The sequence below is a fragment of the Sebastes umbrosus genome, chromosome 9, assembly GCF_015220745.1.
Source record: "Sebastes umbrosus isolate fSebUmb1 chromosome 9, fSebUmb1.pri, whole genome shotgun sequence".
NCBI lineage: Eukaryota > Metazoa > Chordata > Actinopteri > Perciformes > Sebastidae > Sebastes > Sebastes umbrosus.
In genome coordinates, this window is record NC_051277.1 from 24,288,972 (window position 1) to 24,316,094 (window position 27,123).

The 27,123-nt window shown below is 42.0% G+C and overlaps 1 protein-coding gene across 2 annotated transcripts; it reads left to right on the forward strand.

Annotated features, from left to right (window-relative positions):
- On the forward strand, nucleotides 1-27,123 carry cyfip2 (cytoplasmic FMR1 interacting protein 2). Of its 2 annotated transcripts, XM_037780189.1 has the most exons (30): nucleotides 7-197; nucleotides 7,575-7,724; nucleotides 7,832-7,921; nucleotides 8,642-8,719; nucleotides 10,257-10,358; nucleotides 10,540-10,721; nucleotides 10,808-10,904; nucleotides 12,667-12,795; nucleotides 12,899-13,003; nucleotides 13,099-13,187; nucleotides 13,306-13,543; nucleotides 13,699-13,851; nucleotides 14,633-14,772; nucleotides 14,886-15,033; nucleotides 15,346-15,499; nucleotides 15,690-15,846; nucleotides 16,327-16,423; nucleotides 16,534-16,610; nucleotides 16,709-16,817; nucleotides 16,920-17,039; nucleotides 17,134-17,333; nucleotides 17,424-17,511; nucleotides 17,636-17,779; nucleotides 17,920-18,010; nucleotides 19,898-20,028; nucleotides 23,964-24,036; nucleotides 24,753-24,847; nucleotides 25,009-25,247; nucleotides 25,944-26,091; nucleotides 26,956-27,123. In XM_037780189.1, exons 2-30 carry the CDS (start codon nucleotides 7,608-7,610, stop codon nucleotides 27,121-27,123), a joined length of 3,759 nt encoding a protein of 1,252 aa, XP_037636117.1. In that variant the 5' UTR covers nucleotides 7-197; nucleotides 7,575-7,607. The 2 variants fall into 2 exon arrangements, with proteins under 2 accessions (XP_037636118.1, XP_037636117.1); XM_037780190.1 differs by lacking the exons at nucleotides 23,964-24,036; nucleotides 24,753-24,847; nucleotides 25,009-25,247; nucleotides 25,944-26,091; nucleotides 26,956-27,123 and adding an exon at nucleotides 22,146-23,309 and having other exon boundaries at nucleotides 1-197.

The following is a 27,123-nucleotide window of genomic DNA, read 5'->3' on the forward strand; positions in this document are numbered from 1 at the left end:
TGCAGCCATTTTCTGCTCTTTGTGTGGGGTGGTGGATTAGCAGCACTGTGGTATAGGAGCGGAGCGGAGCGAAAACTAGAGCATCAATCGGTACCGAAGACGAGGAGGGGAAAAAAAAGCCCAGTGGATCTCCGTCGCACACAGACACACCGTCCCGCCCGTCTCTGGAGCTCTCCGGACGGACATGCAATATACAGGTAGGAGGTATAGCGATGGATGAGGAGCCGCAGCGCTAGAGAGAGATGAAGAGGGCTGGTGATGTGCGCTGGGTAGTGATGATGGCTGGAGACTGGAGGGCTGTGTTTTTTTCTTCTTCTTCTTCTTCCTCCTCGCGCTGTGCATCCCTCCCGTTATACTTATATCTCTCTCCGTGCAGGATTGATACATTTGATCGCTAAAGGAAATCGCCCATCGTGAGTGAGCGCGTCCGGGTTTGTAGCGGATTATTCTGACACATGAAGGGATCCCCGTTAGCCTCCATCATCGTATAGCTCGCACTGAGAGAGATGAGATGGGTGGGGTGAGGAGAGAGGGATCCTGAGCAGCAAGTGCACCGATGAAGAGAGATGGATCACGGAGAGAGATGAGCGATTTCCTGACCTGATAAGAGATATCCGCTGTGATCAGGAGGCTGAATTTGATGCTTTCACTCTCTTTCATCATTTTTTTTTTGTTTTGCATTATTTCCTCTCTCCTGTGTCGCCTCCCTTTGACCCATCCAGGCCAGCAGGGCACAACATGGACATGCATTATAGACGTTTTCACAGCCATCATGATGGCAGGCAGGCCCTGTTACTGATGCACAGATGACAGACAGGTTCACCTACTTCCGTCTATATACTGCTCTCTCTCATCTTTATTCTCCAGCTCTCTCATGATTATTATTATGATCCATCTATTCCAGTAACTCAGAGTAGATCATATGAATGTGCTACTGTTGCAGAGTTGTAAATCTGTATGCTCACCAGCAGCAAGCAGTGATGTAATGACATGCTGGGGGATGCTTTGCTGCTGCTGCTGATACTGATCCACACTAAATGAACACCTCCCAGTAATATGTCTGGTTATTCTACTTAAGTCTTTCTACTAGAACCACAATCACACATTTCTCTCAAGAGTGCTTTATAATCTGTGCAGCCCTCTTTTGTTTATTTGTTTATTTGTTATGCACAATTTAAGACTATACAACAACAAAATAAATGAATAATATACAGTGCAGGAAGAGGCAAAAACCCACTGGGCTTATCTGAAGCCTCCACCTAGAGACAAGATTAATATAAAGAAATAATATGACTACATAATAGTGTAGATACTCGGTTTGGATATGGAAAAAAAGCCTTTAATGGGGGAAAAAAAGAAGAAAACCTTAGGAAGAGCATCAGGGGAGGTGGTTCATGTATAAAAGTGGGACAGAAATGCAATACATGTAGTATGTAAGAGATTGTAGATATCTAGCTTATTGGTTTGGCACTCAATCTTGATGTTATTTTCCCTCAGGGATATCACTATAATGTCTGGTGATTCATTGATTATTAGTCGATCAGTAGAAAATTATGAGTCATAAATCAAGCAAACGCCAATGCCAAATATTTACTAGTTCCAGGTTCCCAGATGTGAGGATTTTTTCTCTGTTTTATATCATTGTAAATGGAGCCTCTTTGGGTTTTAGACTGTGGATTGGACACAACAAGACATTTGAAGACTTCATCTTGAGCTCTGAGACATTGTGATGGATACGTAATATTGTTTATAGACTGAATGAGTAATCGGTTATTTAAAAAAAAACAAACGTACAATGTAATCGTTAATGAAAATAGCCATTAGTTACAGCCCTAGTAACAACCCCGTGATACGGCTATTGGAACTAGTTTTGTTGTGTGACACCTTGTAGTTATATATCATACCATATTACAAACATTAAAGGGGAACACCACCTAAATTAAGAAATTCAAAATATGTTATCTCCATGGCCTCGGAAAGTTCAATCAATATTTGTGAACGTGAGCTACTCTCTCTCAAAGCCAGAAACCAGAGCGGTAAGTCTCAAACTTGTGATGTCATCGGGTATAAAGTATGGAGCTGCTCCATAGACAATGGTTGCGCCCGAAATTCCACACTAACATGCTATTCAGTACGCTAAAACAGTATGTGAGATATTTTAGTATGTCTGAAACCTTGTATACTATTTCCGGTGCATTATTACAGTATGCAACGCTGCACACCACGGCGGCATAAATATCCCACGATGCAACGCGGTAGTGATGACAACGTTCATAATGGACGTTGACGGACAGCTCTGTAACATCAACAATGCTTCAATTTAACTGTAAGTAGAAGATTTCACTTTGCTAGGCGTAATATATATTTAAAATTAATTCACAAACCGTCGTTTTGGTTACATGAGGTTGGCACGGGTAACCATCGTTACGTGTCTCCATCCGGCAAGGAGTTACTGCTCAGTGTGTCCGAAATGATACATAATACTGTTTATTCACACAAAAGTATGTTGAACGATGGCACACATTTCGCGGACCCACAAAATGTTTGTTTTCTTTTTTATACCCAAATGAGCTTTATTTTATTGTAGTGTTACCAGCTGTGAGACAGAAAATGTCCCCATATACTCAGAACATTCCCCTGGGTGCTCTCAGTGTCATCTATAACATCTTTCCCTATTCATTGTCTATGGAGCAGCTCCCGACTTTATACCCTATGACATCACAAGTTTGAATTTTATCTTTCTAGTTTTTAGATTTGGGAGAGAGTTGTTCATGTTCGTTAATATTTTTTGGACTGTCTTAGACCATAGGAATAACATGTTTTGAGTTTTGAAAATGAGCGTAGTTCCCCTTTAACATAGGTACGATCTATATACATGATCATGAGCAGCATGACTACAGCACATTTAGAGAGAAAGAAAAAGGCCTGTAGACTTAAATAACAAACCAACCAAGTAGCCAAAGAAAAGAGAAGTAGAGGTAAGTGCGGGCAAACTATGGTGAGCAGAAACCATCTGTTTATGTCACGAATCATAACTTTCTTTCTTACATACATTTCATGTGGCACGCTATCATGACTATAAAGAAACTTTGATTAGAAACCCAAAAACAATATTCTGCGTTGTTAGTTCAGGTTTTTGTTTACCATCCTCTCTACCTGTCAAGCTTGGTCATGTGAGCCATGCTTGTGTCCTTTTCCCCCCCATTGAATATTCATGTGATGGTCATTCATTGTTGTTGGTCTAAAAGGGGAGAGAGAGTGTGACATCATGGGGGATCATGAGACGACAGCAGTTTCGGGACTGCCGGTCTCTGAAATGACAATCAGCCCGTCGAACCCTGCAGCCCGGCCAGCGTCCTGCACATGATGACACACTACAGACCGCACAGACGCTGCTGGAGCACACATGTGACCGGTGTGTGTGTGTGTTTGTCAGTGTAAATGATCATGTGTGCGCGTGTCAAGATTTCTTCCACGCTGATCGGATCTCATCTTATTGTGAGGATGAATATATATTGCAAAGCTAGCCTTGGGGGGGAGATCCCACTGAGTGGTGGTGTGACCCTGGAGTTGACACACTTTCTGTCTTTCTCTCAGGCGAGATGTATTACACACACACGCCTATGGCAGCACATACTGGTCGTGCTTTTCTTCTACAAAGGCTGCTTTTTTTCCCTATTTTAGTGCTTTTCCTACTCTGTCTCATTCCTCTTTTTAGTTGTAATATTTAGAGCACTTCCTCAAAGCCCTCATGGTTTAGTGTTGTCGTGAAGAGACCTGACCCAAGCGGGTCATGTATAGTAGCTTTAGTTGTAATGCCAGATTGGCCAGAGGGAGTTTTGCAATGCACATTATTGATGTTGAAGTCCAACTACTGTATGGGAATTCTGAGAAGAGTTGTCTTGTGTGGCCTCAGTTGGTCTTTCCGGTGTGAAACAGGCCTCCAACTAGGTTACTAAGTGTCCAGAAGGGAATGAAGGGGCCCTTTGCTTTGTAAAGATGCTCACAAACACACACACACACACACACACACATAGAGACAAACACACCAACTGTTGAACAGAGTCGGGTACAGGGTGGGAAAGTTTATTCAGCCAACCCCGGCTTCAGTCCCCGTCTGTATTCCCAAGCACAGATGGGAGTTTAGCAGCACTGAGCATGTTTGTCTCCCTTGTAGCGAGCTGCATGTTTCATTTTCTATAAGCTGAACAGTTAAAAATAACCAGCTGAGTCTTCAAAGAATCAGAGTGTGTGAATCCAGGTTGTGAAGTCACAGCAGTGGAACGGATACAGGAAACAACAGTCTTTTTCTTTACTTAAAGACAGCAAGGTTGCAGCAGCACAGGGTCTAAGTCTCAAATCAGTGTACACTAGTGTCATTTCAAATCTGCAGGTCTTTTATTTATTCATTTGCATACTTGCGTTTTTATCAAAATGAGTCACATCTTCATTGTTACTTAGCCTATTGTGCAGAAATAAAAGTTTTTTCTGCAAAGGACTACAACTCCCAGCATGCTAGTGATAGTATGTGCTGCAATGAAAATAGAAAGAGTAATATAATTTTGCAATATCAATTGCACACATAATTAGGGCTGTGTATTGGCAAGAATCTGGCGATATGATACGTGTCATGATACATGGGTTTACCATTCAATATATCGCGATATATTGCGATATTGTATGCAGGGGGATGTTTTGCGATATTTTAAATATAACTTTCCGCATTTGCATTTATCACAGTCCCTGCAACATCCAACGTCACAAAATGAGCCACTAGTGTGCCACAAATGTTTGCATGTAAGCTATTAAAGCAGCAGTGGGTAGAATTGGAGCATATATGATTAAGAACAGCTAAACAGTACACTACAAGATGTTTCTGAAAACATTTGAGGCGAGAAATAGGCATTACAGTAACAGAATATTGACTCATATTTGATCAGCGCTGCCTAGTTTGATTGGAGGTCGCGAGTGATTGACAGCTGCCTCCGTTGAATGAACAGCCAATAGGAACGTTCTCTCTCTGAAATGACCTGTGATTGGCCAAAGTCTCCCGTCACGGGCTAGATTTTCCAAAGCCTGAAAACAGAGCCAGGAGGAGGTGCAGAAGTCTAGTTATCTCTCAGAACAATTGAATTGCAATATGCTGAAAGGTTATATGGATTTTTTGCCCAATGATGCCAAAATATTCTGTCTGCTGCAGCTTTAATTAAAAATCAATACAGCGTTTTTGAGAATCGATACAGTAGCACAAAACATAATATCGCAATACTCAATGGCATAACAACATATATTTGATTGTACATTAATTAGCCTTATAACCACCTGCAACTTGCTTTTTCTTTGCCAATACACTGAAGTGTCGCTCACCGATGTATCATTAGAAGTTTGATGACTCAGCCATCTGTCTGAATTTTAGCCTCAACACTGGTGGTTTACCTCATGCAAATATAACCTCCGTGCATGTTGTTAGCTATGACAGTTTGATGTGACAGGAAACTCCACCCACCTCCACTTCACACCAATTGCGATCATGCAGAATTAGTGTGCCGGCGCATGTGGGCGTGATCGACAACAATGTTTCTCAGTGAGAGTGTAATGTAGGCGTCCGTCTGCGAGTTTTGTGAGTAACGTACATCCATGCTGGCCACAAGAAGTCATTGTAGTTGCTTTGAAATTTACATATGTTGACTCCCACTTGTGTGTAGATGTATTACTGTGTTTGGAAGTAGGTAGGTTCATCTATCTGTTTATTTGATCCTCTGTCTGTGGCTGACTTCCAGGACAAATAAAAAGCTGTTTGACTGTAGAAGATCCCATAACCCACCTTTATCCGTATTGAATATGAAAGGACTGTGTCCATTAATAATTTTACAACTTGATTGATGCAACACTTTACCTTCTGTTTCTGCGAGCTCTTTGTCTACCTAGGGGCAGTCACGTTTGCCTCTCTTCTCCGTTTGGCCCCTGGCCCTCTCAGCTCTAGCTGTGCTCTCTCTGGCTGTGAATATTAAGCTGATTATCGGCCTTGTCAGGCCTGTCTGCCAGGTCAGACGTAAAACACACATTTCTGAGAGGCACATGATATACGGGGTGGGCGCATACACACTGCTTTTTACACACTGCTTTGGCTGGGCTGGTGTTTTATAATGAGGAGGAGGCCGGGCGCTGCGATGACTGCACCGTTTCAAGGGGGTCTCGCCATTTAATCCAAGGACGGATCAGATGGAGGACAATTGTTTTAGTAGCTGGGGATTTTTAAACCGTATGCATGGGTTGCATGGGCGTTCCGTGTTCATATTTATCACCTGATATTAATTTCAATTAAGAAAAGTAAAAAAAATATCAGTTCACCTAAAGCTTCTGTGAAAAAACACATTTTGCCAGCGGGCAGGACGGCACATTTTGTGTTTGTCAAATGTCATTCACTGTCAGATCGTTCCCCGCCTCTCTCTGATCAATGAGATTTCCAGGTCTTGGCATTTCAAGAATTACACGCTTCAAATATGCCTCTAGTCAAATGAAAAGGTAAAGAGGAAACGGTGAGGGGCCTCTACCCTTTATTTCCCCTGAGCGTTAGTCTGTTATTGACATATAGTGAAATGGGAGAGGATACAGGTGCAGGGTGAATACTCAGATGTACTGCACCGCACAGCCCAAACAGGATTTCATAAGAGGAAGTGGAGTCTAGACACGTCAAGAGATTATTGGGCTAGTTTGTATCTTCTAGTGAAAAGCATTATCATTGCATCATCTAGTCTATAGTATGTATATAGTATTTAAATAGTGATATATCACCTTTCTCATTCATTTGATCTATTCATTCTGCAACTTGTAACCTTTTCTTTTCCTGCCACTTTGAGTGGAAGAAGTTGGACATTTCAACCAGTTATCCATTACATTAACTATCTATTTCAACCCTTTTTGAAAATTACTTTTAGCTAACTATTTCAACCGTTTATCCTATAGACTACCGTTAGCTTTCTGTTTCAACTGTTTTTCCATCACTATTGGCAAATTCAGTCAATTATCATGGCCGTTAGCTTATCTTTAGCTTACTATTTCAACCATTTTCAAATTACCGTTAACTAACTATTTCATCTATTTATCCCATACCGTTAGCTACCTTTTTAACTGTTTATCCATTACTATTGGCTATTTCAATCATTTTTTCCATTAGCCTTCCTTTAGCTAACTGTTTAGCTAACTATCTCAACCATTTTCCTATTATTTTTAGCTAACAATTTTAACAGATTTTTCATGACTTTTATTTATTTATTTCAACTGTTTATCCATCACTTTTAGCTAACGGTTTCAACCTCTCTGCTCGCCTGCTAATTATTTGTCATGCATTCTTAGTTGGTACACAGTGTTCAGCTGTTCTGACTCAATATGTGGATGTAAAATATTTATTTAACCAAATCGTATCCTCTCTTAAAATCTACAACACAATCTTTCCACATCTTTCCTCTAGCTAACTGCAGAATAACCCCCCTGGTGTACAAGCAGCACCCCTGGTTGCATATTCAGCAGCCTTTATCTCATATCCTCGCTCTGTTTTTCTCCATTTCTCTCAGACTGGGGTGTTGTGTGAGTGACGCCTTGTTACCATGACGACCCACGTGACCCTGGAGGATGCCCTGTCCAACGTGGACCTGCTGGAGGAGCTGCCTCTCCCGGACCAGCAGCCATGCATCGAACCCCCTCCCTCCTCCATCATGTACCAGGTACACACTCGCACACTCTGTCGCCGCCATCACCACCCACCATCCTCCACCAAGTTGCTCAGACATTTTCAATGCACCTCTTTCTCTCTTTTCTTCTTCTTCTGCAGGCTAATTTTGACACCAACTTTGAAGACAGGAATGCATTTGTGACCGGCATCGCCCGTTATATAGAGCAAGCTACGGTCCACTCCAGCATGGTGAGAAACGGGCTCCAGTTTTAAAAAGAAAAACAACACATGCCATGGCGTGTCGTATTGGTTTTTACACATCTGATTGGTTGAATCCATTTTTGTTGTCTATATTGAATAGTTCCCCTTTCAGTGAACACAAAGCCGACTGTGGGAAGCAGCCCCGCTCCCTTAAAGAGAGCCTTGTTTTTGTTGTGAATTGATTATCATTTGTCTCTTTTGTTAGGATTTGGCATGGCACACACATAGGCCTTACACACTCATATAGACACACATTTCTCCTCTCACACTGGTGAATCAGGCAGGCAATGGAGCACTAAACCTCTTTCCCCCGATGGCGACTGAGTGGAGAGTGTGATTTGACTGGCAAAGAGGGGAAGTAGCGCTTTATTTAACCTTATTTAATCAGGAAGTCCCATTGAGGCTGAAGCCGGTCTATTTGAGGACAGTCCTCTCTTTAGCCGGAGTGATTGAGAAATATGTCTCACCTACTTCTGAATGGAAGAAATGTTCCCCCCGCTAAAATATTTATCAAGCCCCATTCATGGTAGAATATGTGACCGGGCTGAGTTGTCGGAAATAATTTGTGCTGCCAAATGCCTTTGCAAAATTATTTCCTTTTATAACATACGCATAATAAACAAGTAAGCGATACAAGGTATTAGGAGTTTAGCCAGTTGCATATTTGCTGTAACGCATTAAGAATGAATGATGTCTTTGTTTATGCAGAATGAGATGCTGGAGGAAGGACACGAGTATGCCGTGATGCTTTACACCTGGAGAAGCTGCTCCAGAGCTATTCCCCAGGTAACACAAACACACACACCCACACACACACACACACACACACGGTTGTTCTTAATAAGAGACCTTATTTCTTACTTTTTATTGCTTCCCTGCGGTATTTTCCTTCCTTTCCTGATTGGATCTTGCTCAGCAGACACAGACTGAAAAACATTTGTGACTTGAATTCCTGTTAAAGTTGTCGCACTGTGTGTTCGACAACTGGCACATTCAACCTGCAAGTTCTTCATCACAAACCTCATGGAAGCGTTTAACTACGGCAGAGGTTACTGAACACGAAATGTGGCTGTTCTGACGTCATTTGGCCATCGAATAAGAGCCTCAGCTATCAGCGTTTTTCCTGCACTTAAAGGGGAATACGGCCATTTTCAAAATTAATTCATTCGTTATTCCTATGGTCTAAGACCAAAAAGTATTAGTAAACATGAACATCTCTCTCCCAAATCCAAAAACTAGTGCTAAAACTCAAATTTGTGATGTCATAGAGTATAAAGTTTGGAGCTGCTCCATAGACAATGTATGGGAGAGATGTTTTAGATGACATTGAGAGCACCCAGGGGGATGATCTGAGTATATGGGAACATTTTCTGTTTCACAACTGACAACACTGCAATAGAATAAAGCTCATTTGGGTATAAAGGAGAAAACAAACATTCTGTGGGTCCACAAAATCAGTCCCCCATTCATTGTCTATGGGGCAACTCATCACTTTATACCCGAAGACATTAGGGCTGTCCCTTTTTTTGGCCATTTTTTGGGCTTCGAAGCTTTAGTGAGAAATATTCAAAGGTATTCAAAGTTTCACAGATCAGCCCGGCGCGGAAGGCTGACATGATCTTCTGTCTGTCTGTCTCCATCTCCCCCGTTTCAGTGCCCAGGACAGTGCCACTGACGCACTACGGCACACACACACACACACACACACACACGTCTACACAATTCAAACAGCGATATCCATCTGAGAATAATAATAATCATTAATGTTGAATATGAGTAACGCATAATGTTGTGGGATTATTCCTTATGCATGGGGATTTATACATTACATTACATGATACATACTAGTATATTAAAAAAAGTTTAAAAAAAAGTAAAAATGAAGCATTCTAATAGTGATTTGGAAGTCGAATAACACGGCAATGGTCGAAGCTTCGAAACATTCGGGTCAGCCCGAAATGACATCACAAGTTTGAGACTTCTCTGGTTTCTGGCTTTGAGAGAAAGGAGCTCATGTTCACAAATATTTATTAAACTTTCCAAGGCCATAGAAATAACATATTTGAATTCTTAAGTTCCCCTTTAAGATAAATCAGAGATTCCTCTTGGTTACCTGGGTGACTTCATTATTACACATAATATGATTTCCCCAAATTGGACAATTGCAGCTTATACATACATGAAAATTGGAGACCTTTGTAGTGGGGACAAATATAAATCACTTGCAAACAAACTATAATGTAGTACGAACTAGCTGGACTAAATATACTGTACTGCTGCTGCAAAATCAAGCTGTGTGACGGCGCCCTCTTGTGTTCGCTAGGTGAAATGCAATGAGCAGCCCAACAGAGTGGAGATCTATGAGAAAACGGTGGAGGTGTTGGAACCTGAAGTGACCAAGCTCATGAAGTTCATGTACTTCCAGGTAAGACTCGGCCGCCTTACAGTGTCTTTTTATAATGGCAAAACCCTACAATTGGGCTCATATAATGACATGCATTTTCATTTCAGAGTTTGCATGTTTGTTGTCTTTTTGGTGAGAGAAAGTTGTATTGTTTAAATGTATTCTAACATTTCCATATATCCTGATTTCTTTGTCTTTACAGCGGAAAGCCATAGAACGTTTCTGTAGCGAGGTGAAGCGTCTGTGTCACGCCGAGAGAAGGAAGGACTTTGTGTCCGAGGCCTACCTGCTCACTCTGGGCAAATTTATCAACATGTTTGCAGTGCTGGACGAACTGAAGAACATGAAGTGTAGCGTTAAGAATGATCACTCTGCCTACAAAAGGTAGTGAACTGTAAATGAAGGAATCCCTAATGTAGAGTAGTTCAGTTAAAAGCCAAGTTAACATTGCTCTCCTCCTCCGCCTCCAGGGCAGCTCAGTTCTTGAGGAAGATGGCCGACCCTCAGTCCATCCAGGAGTCCCAGAACCTCTCCATGTTTTTAGCCAACCACAACAGGATCACTCAGGTTGGTGTGCCGACTCCAGACTGTCTTAACAACGCGTGGTGTAAAAATGTATGCCATACTGCAGTTGTAAGGTGATTCAAGGCTGTTTTTTCAGTGTATCTTTGTAGAAAAATGGCCTTTTTTGATTGAAATGTAGCTACAAATGTTTAGTCTGTAATTATATAGAATTACAGCAACCTTCTAACCCAGTACTCCAGGAAAATTACGTGCTCGACAAAGTAAGCTGATTAGTGACTCACATTTGTACTCTCCAAAGGTGACGTGACGGAATGAATGTGTCTTATGGAGCAATTTAGCTATTAACCTATACATTAACATCTGACCTGCTGAAAAAGCAGTATTCAACTCACAAATTTGCTCTTTACAGTCAGATAACGATGGCAAAGAAAGAAGAAGAAAATTAGATTTTTTTGTAAGATCGTTTTTTGTGTGTGACTGTTAAACTGGCAGTTCATTTAAAACTTATTTGAGCGCAGTCCAATGACTAGTTATGTGCTGAACATAATGTTAGCTGAATTAAAAGATAGCATGGTCCATTCATTTAAAAATTCAGCATTTGTAATGACTAAAAGGCCCATTGAAAGCCCATTTGACACATCATCAAAACCACTGCAATTCCTCTTCTACAATATGATTTTTTTTCTGTTTTCATGCAGTATTGTCATTGTTAGTATTTATCTATATACTGTATACAGTATGTCTATTTTCAGGGTAGAATGAGCCCTTGCACTTAAAGTTTAGAGAAAGACTGTCTCAAAAAATTAGCCAAAACAATTGAGAAAAATCGTAAAACACATGAGCCCAAACTACACAAATAAGGTACATTAAGGTTTTGTGTAAGCACAAATATTTTATATGTAGGACTTTCAGATAATACATTCATTTTTTTATTTTAACATGTTACAGAATACCATCTACATTTATTGCAGCACAACATTACAGATTTAAAGAGGACATATTATGCTATTGTGCATTTTTCCCTTTCCTTTAGTGTTTTTGTGCATGTAAAAGGTCTGCAAAATTACAAAGCCCTAAGTCCATGCCAAAAAAGTTACTCTTCCCCACAGAAACACTGGTCCTGAACTGCCTGAAACGCCATGATTGAAGTCCCGCCTTTTCTTCCGTAACGTGATGATGTCACCAAGTAACATATTTGCATAATACCTGCCTAGCGGCTAGTTTGACACGGCCTAAAAAAAAACTAGTTAGAGCGGAGCTGGGGCGGGATCGAAGAGTTTGGTTTGGTTGACGAATCACAACAGTAGGCCAGCTGACCAATCAGAGCAGACTGGGCAAGGGGAGGCAGGAGCTCAAACAGAGCGTTTCAGACAGAGGGCGGAAAGAGGTGCTGCAGCACAGCCAGTATGAGAAAAATAAAGCGTTTTCTGAACATTAAAGCATGTAAACATGTTCTAGTAGAAACCCAAAATGCGAACGTATGTAAGTATGAACCTGCAAATTAGCATAATAGGTCCTCTTTAATAATAACATGCAGGCTTGTTGAACTTTTATTGCACACATGAGACAAAAAACATTAAAATCACAGAGGTGTTGTAGTGCTTCAGTCCCAGCCTTGGACAGCTGCTATACTTTCTGCAAGCCACCAGATGTCACTGTGTTTACTGCGTTTGAAGCCCCAAAGCTTTGAGTCTTTTTAAATAGAAATTAAGCCCCACAGCTTCCTACGGCATCATCCGCCCTTCACTACTGTAAATGAATTTCTGTGAAGGTGACCTGTTGTTCCATTTCTGTTTCTGTGTAGTGCCTGCACCAACAGTTGGAGGTGATTCCTGGCTACGAGGAGCTTTTGGCAGACATTGTCAACATCTGTGTCGACTATTATGAGAACAAGATGTATTTGACACCCAGTGAGAAACACATGCTGCTTAAGGTACCACACATCCGTTCCTGCTGCCAACCTATAACAGATCTTTAGCTTATTAAATGTCCTCCGCTGATGTAAAACAAACCACCTCTGTGTGTTTGTGTGTCAGGTGATGGGCTTTGGTCTGTACCTGATGGACGGGAACGTGAGTAATATCTATAAACTCGATGCCAAAAAGAGGATCAACCTGAGCAAGATTGACAAGTTCTTCAAAGTAAGGCTTTTGCTTTTTTCAGCATCTCTTTCATCCAGAGTTGTATTTTTGTGCATGACATGAGGTGAGCCATTTTTTTTTTCTGTGTCTTTCAGCTTCAAGTGGTGCCGCTGTTTGGAGACATGCAGATAGAGTTGTCGCGCTACATCGAGACGAGTGCCCACTACGAAGAAAACAAGTCCAAGTAAGAGGACACGTCTAGTGTACAGAAATGCTCTCAACCGTAAAAGCATCTATTCTTGACCGTCGTGCCATCTGCCCCCACCCCCGCCAACCTTACACCTCCTCCATTTTGTGCCCAGGTGGACGTGCACCCAGAGCAGCATCTCGCCGCAGTACAACCTGTGCGAGCAGATGGTGCAGATCAGAGAGGACCACATCCGCTTCATCTCGGAGCTGGCGCGCTACAGCAACAGCGAGGTGGTGACGGGCTCGGGCCTGGACAGCCAGAAGTCCGACGAGGAGTACAGGGAGCTGTTCGACCTCGCTCTGAGGGGCCTGCAGCTGCTGTCCAAGTGGAGCACGCACGTCATGGAAGTCGTGAGTAAAAGCGAGGGATTCGATTGTTGTTTGTGTGTTTAGAAAAATGCTTGTGCAGCAGTCAATATGCGTGGGTTTAAGGTATGAAAAGTTTGTGGTTTTGCCATTGATCGTCGTAGCTTTCATCTATTTATAGCTCTCCTTGTCTCTTTCAGTACTCGTGGAAGCTGGTCCATCCTACGGATAAATTCTGTAACAAGGACTGTCCGGGCACGGCGGAGGAGTACGAGCGAGCCACGCGATACAATTACACCAGTGAGGAGAAGTTTGCCCTGGTGGAGGTCATCGCCATGATCAAAGGGCTGCAGGTAAAACACTGTTGACTTTGACAGGTGTTTAGTAGCTCTTTTATTGATGCCCCCAACAGCTGGACATTTTGGTCTGTACACATATGAATGGACATGAAGCTTATTAAGTCAGAAAACTGTATCGAACGGTAACTTTTAGCAAATATGATAAAAAGTTATTTTTATAAAACTGTCACTATATCCTGACAGTAGTGAATGAGACAGATCATTTGTGGGAAAGAAATCATCTTATGAGTATGACGCGACGACATGGAGTGGCGACTGTTCAAAACAACAATGGCGGCTCCTGAAAAGGTTAGCGTAGCTGCTGCAATAGTTCAGTTATATCAGAACTGGAGAGTATTTCTTCATTGAAAGAAGAGCAAAGAACGGCACTGTAGGCTTTTCTCGATGGAAAAAATGTTTTCGCTCTTCTCCCGGCTTTGGCAAGAGTTTGATTGACAGATGGTTCATCCAATCGCCTGCCAAGTATTTTTTGAAAGCGACCGCCCTTTTCCAAACAGTCTCAAATCACGGCTCCTCAGATGGTTCTGTGTAACAAACCATCTGGCGCATCAGGTTAGAAAAGCTAATTCAGTCACAAATTATGATTCAGAGCTGAGTGGTTTTATGTCTTAAAACGTGTCTGGAGGGCATCTTTAATCGACAGATATGAGAGCCAGATTTGGCTTCTCATCTAACTCTCCGCAAGAAAGTGAATAAGTGTATTTCCCAAAATGTCAAATCATTTCTCTTCATTCCATCCGATGATGATCACGGTGCTGTGTGATGAACTTTGTAGGTTCTGATGGGCCGAATGGAGTCAGTGTTTAACCAGGCCATCAGGAATACCATCTACGCAGCGCTGCAGGACTTCGCCCAGATGACCCTCAGAGAGCCTCTGCGCCAGGCTGTACGCAAGAAGAAGAACGTCCTCATCAGGTACGCATGCACAATGGTGATCTGATCAAATGTACATCAAATTATGGCTCTTGTGTTTTTGGTTCTTAAAGCCCTAAAGCACTTCTGTAATCCTGTTTTTTCTTTGTCTGTAGTGTTCTTCAGGCCATTCGAAAGACTGTCTGTGACTGGGATGGGGCGAGGGAACCTCCAAATGACCCCTGCCTGAGGGGGGAGAAGGACCCGAAAGGTGGATTTGACATCAAAGTGCCCCGCAGGGCTGTAGGACCCTCCAGCACACAGGTAAGACATGAAATAGATCAGGGTGGACGGGGGGAAAGAAGCCAAAACTGAATGCTGTTGGTTCTGAACAAAATATTTCACTGAAAATATTCCCATCTGCACAATGGTCTAACCTGGTGTACTGGAATCACAGTAGCTCTAATGTTCACACGTCTTCTGACTCAATTTTTGTTCAAGGCTTTTATTCTGAAGGATGAAAATATTTTAAAAGTGCCATAGTGCAAATTTTTCTCTTGAATCAAAAATTTGCTGTTAGTAATGTTTTTTTTTAAAAAAAAAAAAAATCTTTTTCCCTTTGTCTTCCCTCTGCAGCTGTACATGGTGCGCACCATGCTAGAGTCATTGATAGCAGATAAGAGCGGGTCTAAGAAGACTCTCCGCAGCAGTCTGGATGGACCCATTGTGGTGGCCATAGAAGACTTCCACAAACACTCCTTCTTCTTCACACACTTGCTCAACTTCAGCGGTGAGTAGAAACTCTCAGCACAGATTGCAAGCAAACTAAAATGACTAAAGTAGTATTAAAGGGCAGATCAAACTGAAGCAGCTCTTTTACCTCATGTGTTTTCAAATGAGTTGCAATACCTGTAGTTCTGTGGACGTTTGAAGTAATTCCTTCTTTTTCTGCTCCCTGCTTGTGTCTCTCCGCTGTCCAGAGGCCCTCCAGCAGTGCTGCGACCTGTCCCAGCTGTGGTTCAGAGAGTTCTTCCTGGAGCTGACCATGGGTCGCAGAATCCAGTTCCCCATTGAGATGTCAATGCCCTGGATCCTCACCGACCACATCCTGGAGACCAAGGAGCCCTCCATGATGGAGTAAGACAAAACTTCCACTGACAAACTCACATTATAGCCGTTTTTCGGGGCGAAATATTTTTGGGGACTCCCTGCGAACTACATACGTTCAAGGGCTTTTTTCTGTTTACATACGCACCGCCAATAAGAATGCTGAAGTGGCGTTAGCTGGCTGGCGATGCTCGCACAAATCTCCAGCTAACAGGTTTTTAAAAATGATGGTTGTCGGTGCTGCATTGGCTCATGTGTTCGACCAATCACCGTACACCGACGTCACTCATGGTTTCTGTTGTGCTGGGAGGGTACCTACTATGCAGTAGGAGCTAAAAAAAGTCCCTCAGATTGGCATTTTAAAAACTACAAATGTTCCTAGTTCTTGCGGTGCGGACACAATAAAAAGAAAAGAAAAGAAAAAGAAAAACTTCCTCCGGTCCGAAAACGCCTTATGTTTGTACCTTGAGAAAACATACTGTATTATAACTACCATCCTCCCTCCTCCAGATATGTGCTGTATCCTCTAGACTTGTACAACGACAGTGGCTACTACGCTCTCACTAAGTTCAAGAAGCAGTTCCTTTATGATGAAATCGAGGCCGAGGTAAGCTCTTGTGGCCATGACTTGGATACATTTAAAATTCAAATGCAGCGACCTTTACCTCAGTGTTGCTTTTGAAAAACAGGACCTTCATAGTGTTTTCTTGTTCTCAGGTAAACCTCTGCTTTGACCAGTTTGTCTACAAGTTAGCAGATCAGATATTTGCCTACTACAAAGCAATGGCTGGAAGGTACAGTAGGAGAAGTCACTTCCTCTTTATGCGTTTTGGAGTTATTGGCAGATGTTGCCTCTGCAAACTTCATCGACTAAAACACATTTTTTTCACAGCGTCCTCCTAGACAAGCGCTTCAGAGCAGAGTGTAAAAACTACGGTGTGATCATCCCGTACCCTCCATCGAACCGCTACGAGACACTGCTCAAGCAGAGACACGTACAGGTACTGGAAACATGGAAACTATTGTCTCATCTAGGAATACGTTTTTGCACTTTGTTTGTGCGTTATACTGTATCTCTTGACCATTCCTCCTGTGTCTCGCAGCTGCTAGGTCGCTCTATCGACCTGAACCGTCTGATCACCCAGAGGATCTCGGCAGCGATGTACAAGTCCCTGGACCACGCCATCAGTCGCTTTGAGAGCGAGGACCTCACTTCCATAGTGGTGAGATGACACACCAGGGATACATACTAATAAACTAATAAGCTTTCCCCTTTACATCCTCATCAAACTTTGTGTTGTCATCCCGCCTCGACAGGAGCTGGAGTGGCTGCTGGAGATCAACAGACTAACCCACCGGCTCCTGTGCAAGCACATGACCCTGGACAGCTTCGACGCCATGTTCCGCGAGGCCAACCACAACGTCTCCGCTCCCTACGGACGAATCACTCTCCACGTCTTCTGGGAGCTCAACTTCGATTTCCTTCCCAACTACTGCTACAACGGATCCACAAACCGGTCAGTTTGTGGCTGTATGTTTGCAGAGATACTTTTTTTAAATTTATTTATTTTTATTTCTTTGGGTTTTAAACATGTTTTTCTCTTCAGCTTTGTACGTACAGCCATTCCCTTCACCCAGGAGCCTCAAAGAGACAAGCCAGCCAACGTGCAGCCTTACTACCTGTATGGGTCCAAGGTACGGTGCCACTGACGACTTGAATTTGATATCACAGTAAAGATGTATCTGTAAAAGAAACCCCTCCTCCTACTGTTCCAGATTAACACGGCTTCTGTTTCTGTGTTTCTTCCTCTCTTCTCAGCCTCTGAACATTGCCTACTCCCACATATACAGCTCTTACAGAAACTTTGTTGGCCCGCCCCACTTCAAGACCATCTGCCGTCTCCTTGGTTACCAAGGCATTGCCGTAGTGATGGAGGAGCTGCTTAAGATTGTCAAGAGCCTGGTATTTGTCTTCATTTTCCATTACATCCCTAAAAAACATGTTTCCTTCCTCAGTGTGCTGGATTCTTACAGTGATTTCTCTCTGTGCCCTCTCTTCTCTTTGCCTGCTGTGTAATATCTATTTTCCTCGTCACTTTGCAGTTACAGGGCACCATCCTGCAGTACGTGAAAACACTGATAGAAGTCATGCCCAAGATCTGCCGCTTACCACGCCACGAGTATGGCTCCCCAGGTGAGTTTACAGTCCCCACTTTTAAAGTGAATAGAGTGCATTCAGGGTTATATCTGTAAAATTTACAACATCAATTTTCATGCCATTTTAAGGGCGGGTCCATTATTATTATTTTTTTTATCATTCTGTAGCTTCACAATGGTGTTCCTTATGTATTCAAATCCGAACCTTCAAATTTTGGTCAAAATATGTATGATTTAGCGTCCTTTTTCCCACGTGACCTGACGTAGGTGTCTGCATGATGACTCTGCTACATTTACAGTATATACAGTAACTTAAATGGCGGGTCGGCACGCTCCCCGATTGGAGAAGCAAACCGGAGTACCGACACGGGAGCATAGCAGTGTACTGCTGTGTGGACGCCACACTAGTTTGGGATCTGAAAGTCACACAATGACAAAAAACAACCCAACCAAGCGATGCAGCGGTAAACCAGCAACTCCCGTGTTCTGCGTGGTAAAATGACTGTTTCTGTGAATGGAGTCTGGTCTGTAGCTTTGAAGACCGCAATATAACGGCTTCAGTTGCTCCCGTCCACAGCCGCTTTTCCTCGCCGTCAGACAGCCCTTTCCGACGGAGAACTGAAGCCGTTATATCGCTCTCTTCAAAGCCACCAGACTACATTCACAAAAGCAGTATATTTACTTCGCAGAATGCGGGATTATACATACAAACCCACTTCACAAAATCCAAACTAACACGTTCACTTATTTCCAAACTTAGAACAGTTAACTTTGACTCAGCTAGTACTAGAGTTCACACGTTTCCATTTGAAGAAAAAAACAGAACAGAATGCAGATGGACCTGCCCTTTGAGCTGTAATAAGTTATACTTGAGAAGAACAACAAGAAGAGTAGTGGATATATTGGAGACAAACACATTCACAAATTTATCTGAAATCTGAACCCTACTAGAGTTAGATTAATATTAATGGGCAATTGGGTCTATTTTTTTAAATGTATTTTGTGCTACATTCAGTACACTTCCATGCATACCATGCAGTTCCATTCCCATTTAAATACTAGCTCAATCCTCCTCCATGCTAACCAATCTGTGCAGATGCTGCCTCTTCGAGTGCAGGCAGGGCTTGGAAACATTACTGGAATAAGAGATTACTCGGAGCAGCAGTTAAACATTTGCAGCAGAAGAAAATGCTGACAACATATAAACCGCTATATCAACAAGAATCAAGCAGCCAGCGTTGTAAAGCGGTTAGGAGGGGTGTAAATGGGCCGATTGGGGACACGGTGGGGAAAATAGCAACTCTGCTGCAATGGTAATCAAGTTTGGGATAGGTGGTATAATATGATATAAATAAAACATATACACACAGAGTTATAAATGATCTATTTGTCAACAGAAATGCTTTAGAACAGGCGTACAGAAGTGTCCCATTTAAAGCTTAAAGGATACTTTACTTTTCTGCCAATTACCTTGCGTCTTGGTGTGTTTCCTGACCTGCCTCCGTGCATTTTGGCCGGAGTTGTGTGTGCAGATTAGAGGCCAGTCAGACGGGATATCCGTATGAGGAGGATTTAGTAATCTGTAGATTACTGATGTTCTGTACGCTGAGTTCTGTACCTGGCTTACTACCCGTGATCTTACGGTCAGCAGTTAATGATCCTCTGGTCCTCTGCTGTGAGGGCCTGATGCTCGGATCGAATGTGGGTCAGGGCAGCCGGGGCAGTCCCGCTGACATCGTCCTTATTCGCCCTGGTAGCGATAGATTATCAATGACAGAATGAGGAATTAGCAGCTGCTCACTGCTTAGCTAGACGTTTGACTGTAGGAATGAAAAACGGGGGTTCAATAATAGATTTTGTTTCAACAAAAATGTGTATTTAGTGAGATGTCATGGCTGTTTCTTTTCCATTTCTGCCTTTCCAGGTATCTTGGAGTTCTTCCACCATCAGCTCAAGGATATCATTGAGTATGCTGAGCTGAAGACTGATGTCTTCCAGAGCTTAAGGGAAGTGGGAAATGCCATCCTCTTCTGCCTGCTCATCGAGCAAGCTCTGGTAAGACATTTCCTTTAGTTTCCATTTCCCTTCAAACAAGGGCTGCCGCTATCGATTATTTTAGTAATTGAGTATTCCACCAATTATTCCATTGATTAATCGAGTAATCAGATCTAAGAAATTCGTTTGCTTTATTATTAAAGGTGCTAAATGTGAGATTGGGAGCATTTTTGTTGACGGCTGAGCCAGCGGCTCGCAACCAACAGTGCTAACAATGAAAACAACTGCAAACGTGCTGACAGAGCTAACAGTGTTAACCAGTGGGGGAACCGGAGGGTGGGCGTTACATTCCCGCGATGACAACGTAAGATGGGACGGCGTTATCAGCTGTAACCGCCGTATGAGAGCTGTGCAGAGTGGCAGCCATGAGCTTGCCAGTGGGGCACGCTCACATGCACGAACATGCACTAAAAGCACACGTGGCTATGTCAACAAGGCAAGGAGAAGCTCAGATTACAACACACACACACAGAGGGAGAGTGACTTCATTCTCTGCTCAGGTAGACATTACCCCTCTATATCTTTACCTAGCAAATAGTTGTTTGCTGCTATATCAATGCTCTGGATATCGTATAGAGCACCTTTAAAGAGCAATAGTAAATATACAAATTGAAAATAAGAAGGGTCTCTTAAAATGAACTAGTTGGTTTCCTTTTAAGAAAAAAAATTACATTTTTATTACTCAAATTGTATAGAATAATATTATCAGTCAAAACTAAACCCATTTAGTGCATTTAAGTGCCATATTATATTCTGGGTTTTAAAGCTAGGGTTGGTAATCTTGAGAAACTTTTAAAATAATCCAACAGAAAAACCCAGCCCAGTGTTGCCAACTATTTTCCAATGAAAGTAGCTATACTAGCAGCACTAGCTCCATAAGTCCCTAGTCTAGTCCCTAGAGAGTGAGAGTGAGTCTTATCTAGTGAGAAAGTCGCCAAGTCAGCAACTCTGACAGTCTCCCTCCATAGCCACTTCCCCAAAATTAGCATTATTACATTACATTACATTACAAACATATAACGAAAATAAACAACGAAAATACGAAGATACCAGATTTTTTTTTTTCTTTGTCAGAGCATTTCATTTATTGTTTGCTTACGGGATGAAATGAAAAGTTCAACAAATATAACAAAAACGTTTTTGAAGATTACCAACCCTAGCTTTAAATAAAACTTTTTCTGAAATGCAAACAAAAAAAAAAATATATATATATAAATATATTAAAAATATATATATTTCAAATTATTTCTAAAAAAAGGTACACGTCTTAATGGTTATTCCTTTAAAGGTTCTATAACTTTAACGGATCGAACTCTGATGATATGTTTCGAATTCAAAATTGATATTAATGAATTAATATTCAGGGATCTTGCTCCCTGTGCGCTCTTGCTTCACGTCTCTCTGCCGTGCTGCTGTGGACAGCAAGTCATCCAAACTGTTCAAATCATGTGGGCACAAAACCCGCTACAGGAGCAATGACCACCATTACAAATAACAGGATGTCTGTCATCTTATCAATCGTGACGATCTTTGGCCAGAATTGATTGCGTTCGTCTCTCTCTCTCTCTCACACACACTCACCCTCTCCCTTGCTCGGTCTTCCTCTCTCTCGGGTGTGCGCTGTCCAGCAGCAATATGCAATTACACCTATCCAAACCGATAATTGTTTTGGGATTGCTTGTGCTTGCTAGTGTCCACTTTCAGTTTCACTCACAAAATCAATCTGCGCACCGTTGATAGCGCACCGCAAACCCCGCGCTCTAGTGTTGATGTTTTGAAATGCCGCTTATCTCTGTACTTATTAGTTGTCTCCCCTTATTCCACTGCTCTCCCAACCTCTCCACTTTTAATTCCCTCTGTGGTCCCCGAGCGTGCTCAGTGCTCGGGGTGCGCTAATGTGTAGCTGTCTTGACTGCCATGTTTTTGTGTGGGTGACCAATAAGCTGGGCGCCTGAACGCTTCTGCCCAATTTACGATGTCGATTCACATCCTAAATCAAATCTGAAACCGTCAGGCCCCCGGTCCTCACGCCCCACAAGTATGTTTGATCATTGGTGTTTTTTTTTGTTTTCTGAAATACAACTCTATTTTTCATTACACGCTGGCAACTACCACAGGTGGTAAGGATTTAGGTTTTATCTTTGGTACCAAATTAACACAGAGACGGAATGATTTTTCCTCTTTTATCTCTTGTTGGTTTGGGTTGCTGTGTTTCTGTTTCTTCTTCTACTATGTTAGTTTGGCACACACGGTTTCACCTCCAACCAGCCATGTAAGCAAAGGGACTGTTGTCTTTTTATTTGACTAAGAATTAAGTGAAAATATAATTTTTAAAGGAAAGGAAGTGTTTGTATTTGAAGACAGACATTTGATCAAGACAATTAAACAAGTAAAAACATTAAGAAGACACACATTTGGCTTCCAAATGGTTTTCCATGGAAAAGTTGGTGGTACATTTCTGGTTGGTTGTTGGTGCAGTCTTGTGCTTAACTCTGCACTCTCTTCTGGTTTGATCGATGCCTGATGACAATACTCAGCTCGCACTCTTTCTACCATCTCTGTCTGACTGAACTAGCCTGTGTGTGTATGTTGATTTGGACTACCTATAAGTGTGCGTGTGTGTTTTTATCATTGCATGACTACTTTCTCATCCTTCACCCTTTAGTTTCAAGATGCTGCTTCTCTGCATTTAGTTTGACTTATAGCTTGTTGTCTTGACTAACTAACTCACAATCACCATGACAACCACATGGATAATTAAGAATGACCTCGCATAGCTAGAATACCACTAACACACTGACATTTTACCCAGAAGATGGATGTAAACTTCCCAAACCAGATTAGATGGGATGTTGTGACAAATGTATAATCCTGCTAATGTTGGCCTGTCATCATGGCATGGTGATAAACAGACACTCATTCAGTTATCTTATCTCTTTCTCTGCATAAAGTGTTGAGTAATCCATCAGAATACTCCTGCAGCATGGAGCTCACGGCAGTGATCTTATAACTTTAAGCATTTAAATGCTTTAAAAGATGTTGTTCTTTAGTTGTAACCAGGGTCTGAAATTAAGTTTTTTCCTCACGTGCCACTCTGGCAGGTCACTGAACATTTCTACTAGCCACACAATTTTTTTGTCTGCCACTTCTGAAATCTATGCAGAGTACTTTAGACTTGTAAACACTAGGTCTGTGTATTAGCAATAATCTGGCGATACGATACGTATCACGATACAGGGAATATGATTCAATATATTGCGGTACTGTAAGCAAGGCAATATATAGATTTTTTTAAATCTAATTTTACAAAAACAGTGATAGTATAAAAAATATACCGCCATATGCATAAAATCTGAGTAAAAAAATATTTTTTAACTTTTTTGTGCAATCAGAATAGTAGGATCTGCATTTGCATTTCTCTTTGCAAATAAAATAAAGTATTGACTGAGTTAATTAATTGGAAATCAATACAGGGTTTTTGAGAATCTATATAAATATCACAAAACATAATATTGCAATATTCCATATTTTTTTAATTTTCTTCCACCCCTAGTAAACACTGAGTCAGTGGTAACAGAGTAGAAATATCATTCATGTAACCTTAATCACTGAATATTTTTAATTTAGGAATTGCTTTTGAAAAATAATATTTTAATGTAAGGAAATCTGCCATGGTGGCAGGTGACCTGAAATGTGTACTTGCCACAGCCAACATTTACCCTGTGTTTGGCAGGGGGCAGGTGTTAATTTCATTCCCTGGTTGTAACATTTTGAGACGTCAGAACAAGGAGTCAGGAGTATTGGAGGGGTGGGCTCTGTAAAATCAACATCACCTCATGGCTCCCTGCATGCTCAGTACGGGTGTCCATAAATCAAAATGGGTGGCGTTCTTTGAATTCAAATGACCCTTTTCTTGTGTTGTGCTTGAATCGTAGTCCCAGGAGGAAGTGTGTGACCTGCTTCATGCCGCCCCCTTCCAGAACATTCTGCCCAGAGTCTACATCAAAGGTATACAAAGGGGTAACACCCGGGTCAATCTGCCTGCGTGAGCAGTCCGTGTGCATCACGGAACCTCTTGCTTTTTATTTTGTCACCCCCGTTAACAGGTTAGAGCAGCACCACACAGCATTCGTGATCAGCTGCATCTCTTCTAGAGATTCAAGGTCTCGCCTATTTTTTCTGCATGCCCAGCAGTGAAAATGATCTTTTGACCGTTTATTGACATCATACCAGCAACATCACGATAGTTTCAATGTCTACATCTGTAAAATATGTCACAGACATGAAATAAAGTTTAAAAAAAATTGTTTCTGTTTCAAAATAAAAGCCCTGTTGCATTTTTCGGTGAACAAAATCCCATATATAAAATCCCAAGGCTTTTATTCTGAAATATTTGCAGGACAGTGTTGGGCGAAATGCAGTGACTTGCACGACTCCAGAAATTAATAGCGTACCTGCTTTTAATCATGGATGATTATTTTTATTACAAATGAGCACACGCTTCTTAACCTTTTTCTGTCTAAAATAAATATAAATGACATTTCTAATAAAATTAAATGGCCATTTGAAAGACAGTGTGGCTGGGCGTTAGAAGCACTAAATGCAAAGCAGATGGGTAAAAAAAAAAAAATTACTCATTCCGCATCCAGTCCGGTGCCCATGGAGTTATGTGTTATTTTTGTACAGTGAGTACATGTCCCTCCTTGTGTTCGTGTATCATATAGAGGGAGAGCGTCTGGAGGTGAGGATGAAAAGGCTGGAAGCAAAGTACGCCCCTCTCCACCTTGTGCCTCTAATCGAGAGGTTGGGAACCCCACAGGTGAGTTCAACATCACTCAGATGAGGACAAATCTGACCCTTTATTTCTCCTACTTTAAAGACTATTTGAATGTATAATACTTGATAAAAATTATTTTAATTTGTTTGTTCTCTTTACTAATACTACTAATAATGATGTATCATGGCTGTTCTTTTTACCAGCAAATTGCCATTGCCCGTGAGGGGGACCTGCTGACCAAAGAGCGCCTGTGCTGCGGCCTCTCCATGTTCGAGGTCATCCTGACGCGCATCCGCAGCTTCCTGCAGGACGGGGTGTGGCGCGGGCCTCCGCCCACCAACGGCGTGATGCACGTCGACGAGTGCATGGAGTTCCACCGCCTGTGGAGCGCCATGCAGTTTGTCTACTGCATCCCCGTGGGCACACACGAGTTCACAGCGGAGTAAGTGACCTGGCTGGTTTGTGTACTGTGAGAGTGCGTTTGCAGACGTGTAGTTTTTTTTTTCTCTTTTTCAGCTATCGACCACATCTGCAGCCAAACATGATCATATAGCTCAACTGAAAATACAAGTTTTTTGCGTGTTGGTTTGTCAATATGGAATAAAAATACTCTGTTAAAAAAATAGGTTATATTTTACTTAGACTTTATTCCTGGAGGAATAGGTTTTTTTTTTAATGCGTGATTTGTTTATTCAGTGAAAATGCCAGAAATCTGGCGAAAAAACAAAAGAAAAAAGGTTTTTGCTCATGGCTTAGGTAAAGAAAGTTGGCATGTGTAGAAAGAGAGGATGTCATAAAGCTTAAGGGAAACTTTTTCAGTACACCTTCTGCTCCTTCTGCCGTAGGCAAAGCATTCATCATGCTGCCACTTATGACTCGGCCCTACTTCAGTAGGAGAAAGAAAATAAATAAATAAAATAAAGAGTGGAGTTCTGGCACGTATCTGTGACCACACCTTGGTTCAAGTCCAGACTGGGACCATTTTTTGCGTGTTTCTCCCTTCTCTGTCAAAAGCTGATAAAAACACTATAGGGTACACTTGGATCAGGAGAGACAAAGATACTGCTACACAATTAATTATGTAATCTTGTCACATCTTCACCTCACTTTTATATGTTATGCGTGCCTTGCCTTCTAGGCAGTGCTTCGGGGATGGGCTGAACTGGGCCGGCTGTGCCATCATCGTGCTGCTGGGACAGCAGCGTCGCTTCGACCTCTTTGACTTCTGCTACCACCTGCTCAAAGTCCAAAGACAGGACGGCAAGGATGAGATCATCAAAAATGTGGTGCGTATACTTATATCCACATTTACTCTCAAGCAAAAACCCACCTCTTGATATTGTCAGACTTAAAGCAGCAGTAGGTAGAATTAGAGTTATTTTTATAAAACGGTCAGTATATCCTGACAGTAGTACATGAGACAGGTAATCTGAAAAAAAAATCATGTGCCTGTGTCCTCCGGTGCTCCTAATGGCATCTGCAAGATTTCACAGAACGGAGGAAAACAACCAATCAGAGCCAAGCTGGAGCCTTGCCGTCTCTGAGCAGCTGTCAATCATTCGCAAACTCCGATCAAACGGTCAAACTAGGCTTACTGTAATGCCTATTTCTCTCATCGACTGTTTTCAGAAACATCTTGTAGTGTAATGTTTAGCTGTAAAATGAGAAAGTTTGTGACCCGGCAGCCATGAGATCAGTTGAGGAAATACCAAGCACCGCCCACCAGCCGAAGCAAACTGTCTCATTTTACAGCTAAACAGTACACTACAAGATGTTTCTGAAAACATTTGAGGTGAGAAATAGGCATTACAGTAACAAAATATTAATTCATATTTGATCAGCGCTGCCTAGTTTGACCGTTTGATTGGAGTTCACGAGTGATTGACAGCTGCCTCCGTTGAATGAACAGCCAATAGGAACGCTCTCTCTCTCTCTGAAATGACCTGTGATTGGTCAAAGTCTCCCATCACAGGCTAGATTTTTTTAAAGCCTGAAAACAGAGCCATGAGGAGGTGCAGAAGTCTAGTTTTCTCTCAGAACACTTGAATTACAATATGCTGAAAGGTTATTATGGAATTTCTGCCCTGTGATGCCAAACATATTCTGCCTACTGCAGGTTTAATTCCTTTTTCTATTGTTTTCCTCGACAGCCCCTGAAGAAGATGGCGGACCGCATTAGGAAGTACCAGATCCTCAACAACGAGATCTTCGCCATCCTCAACAAGTACATGAAGGCGGTGGAGACGGACAGTTCCACTGTGGAGCATGTTCGCTGTTTCCAGCCTCCTATACACCAATCCCTGGCTACCACCTGTTGA

Excerpts from the sequence above, each read along its gene's own strand:
- cyfip2 (XM_037780189.1), top strand. The coding sequence starts at position 7,608 with ATGACGACCCACGTGACCCTGGAGGATGCCCTGTCCAACGTGGACCTG. Across the intron at positions 15,500-15,689 it reads ACACTTGCTCAACTTCAGCG|AGGCCCTCCAGCAGTGCTGC; the intron begins GTGAGTAGAAAC and ends TCCGCTGTCCAG. Across the intron at positions 24,848-25,008 it reads AGAGGTTGGGAACCCCACAG|CAAATTGCCATTGCCCGTGA; the intron begins GTGAGTTCAACA and ends TCTTTTTACCAG.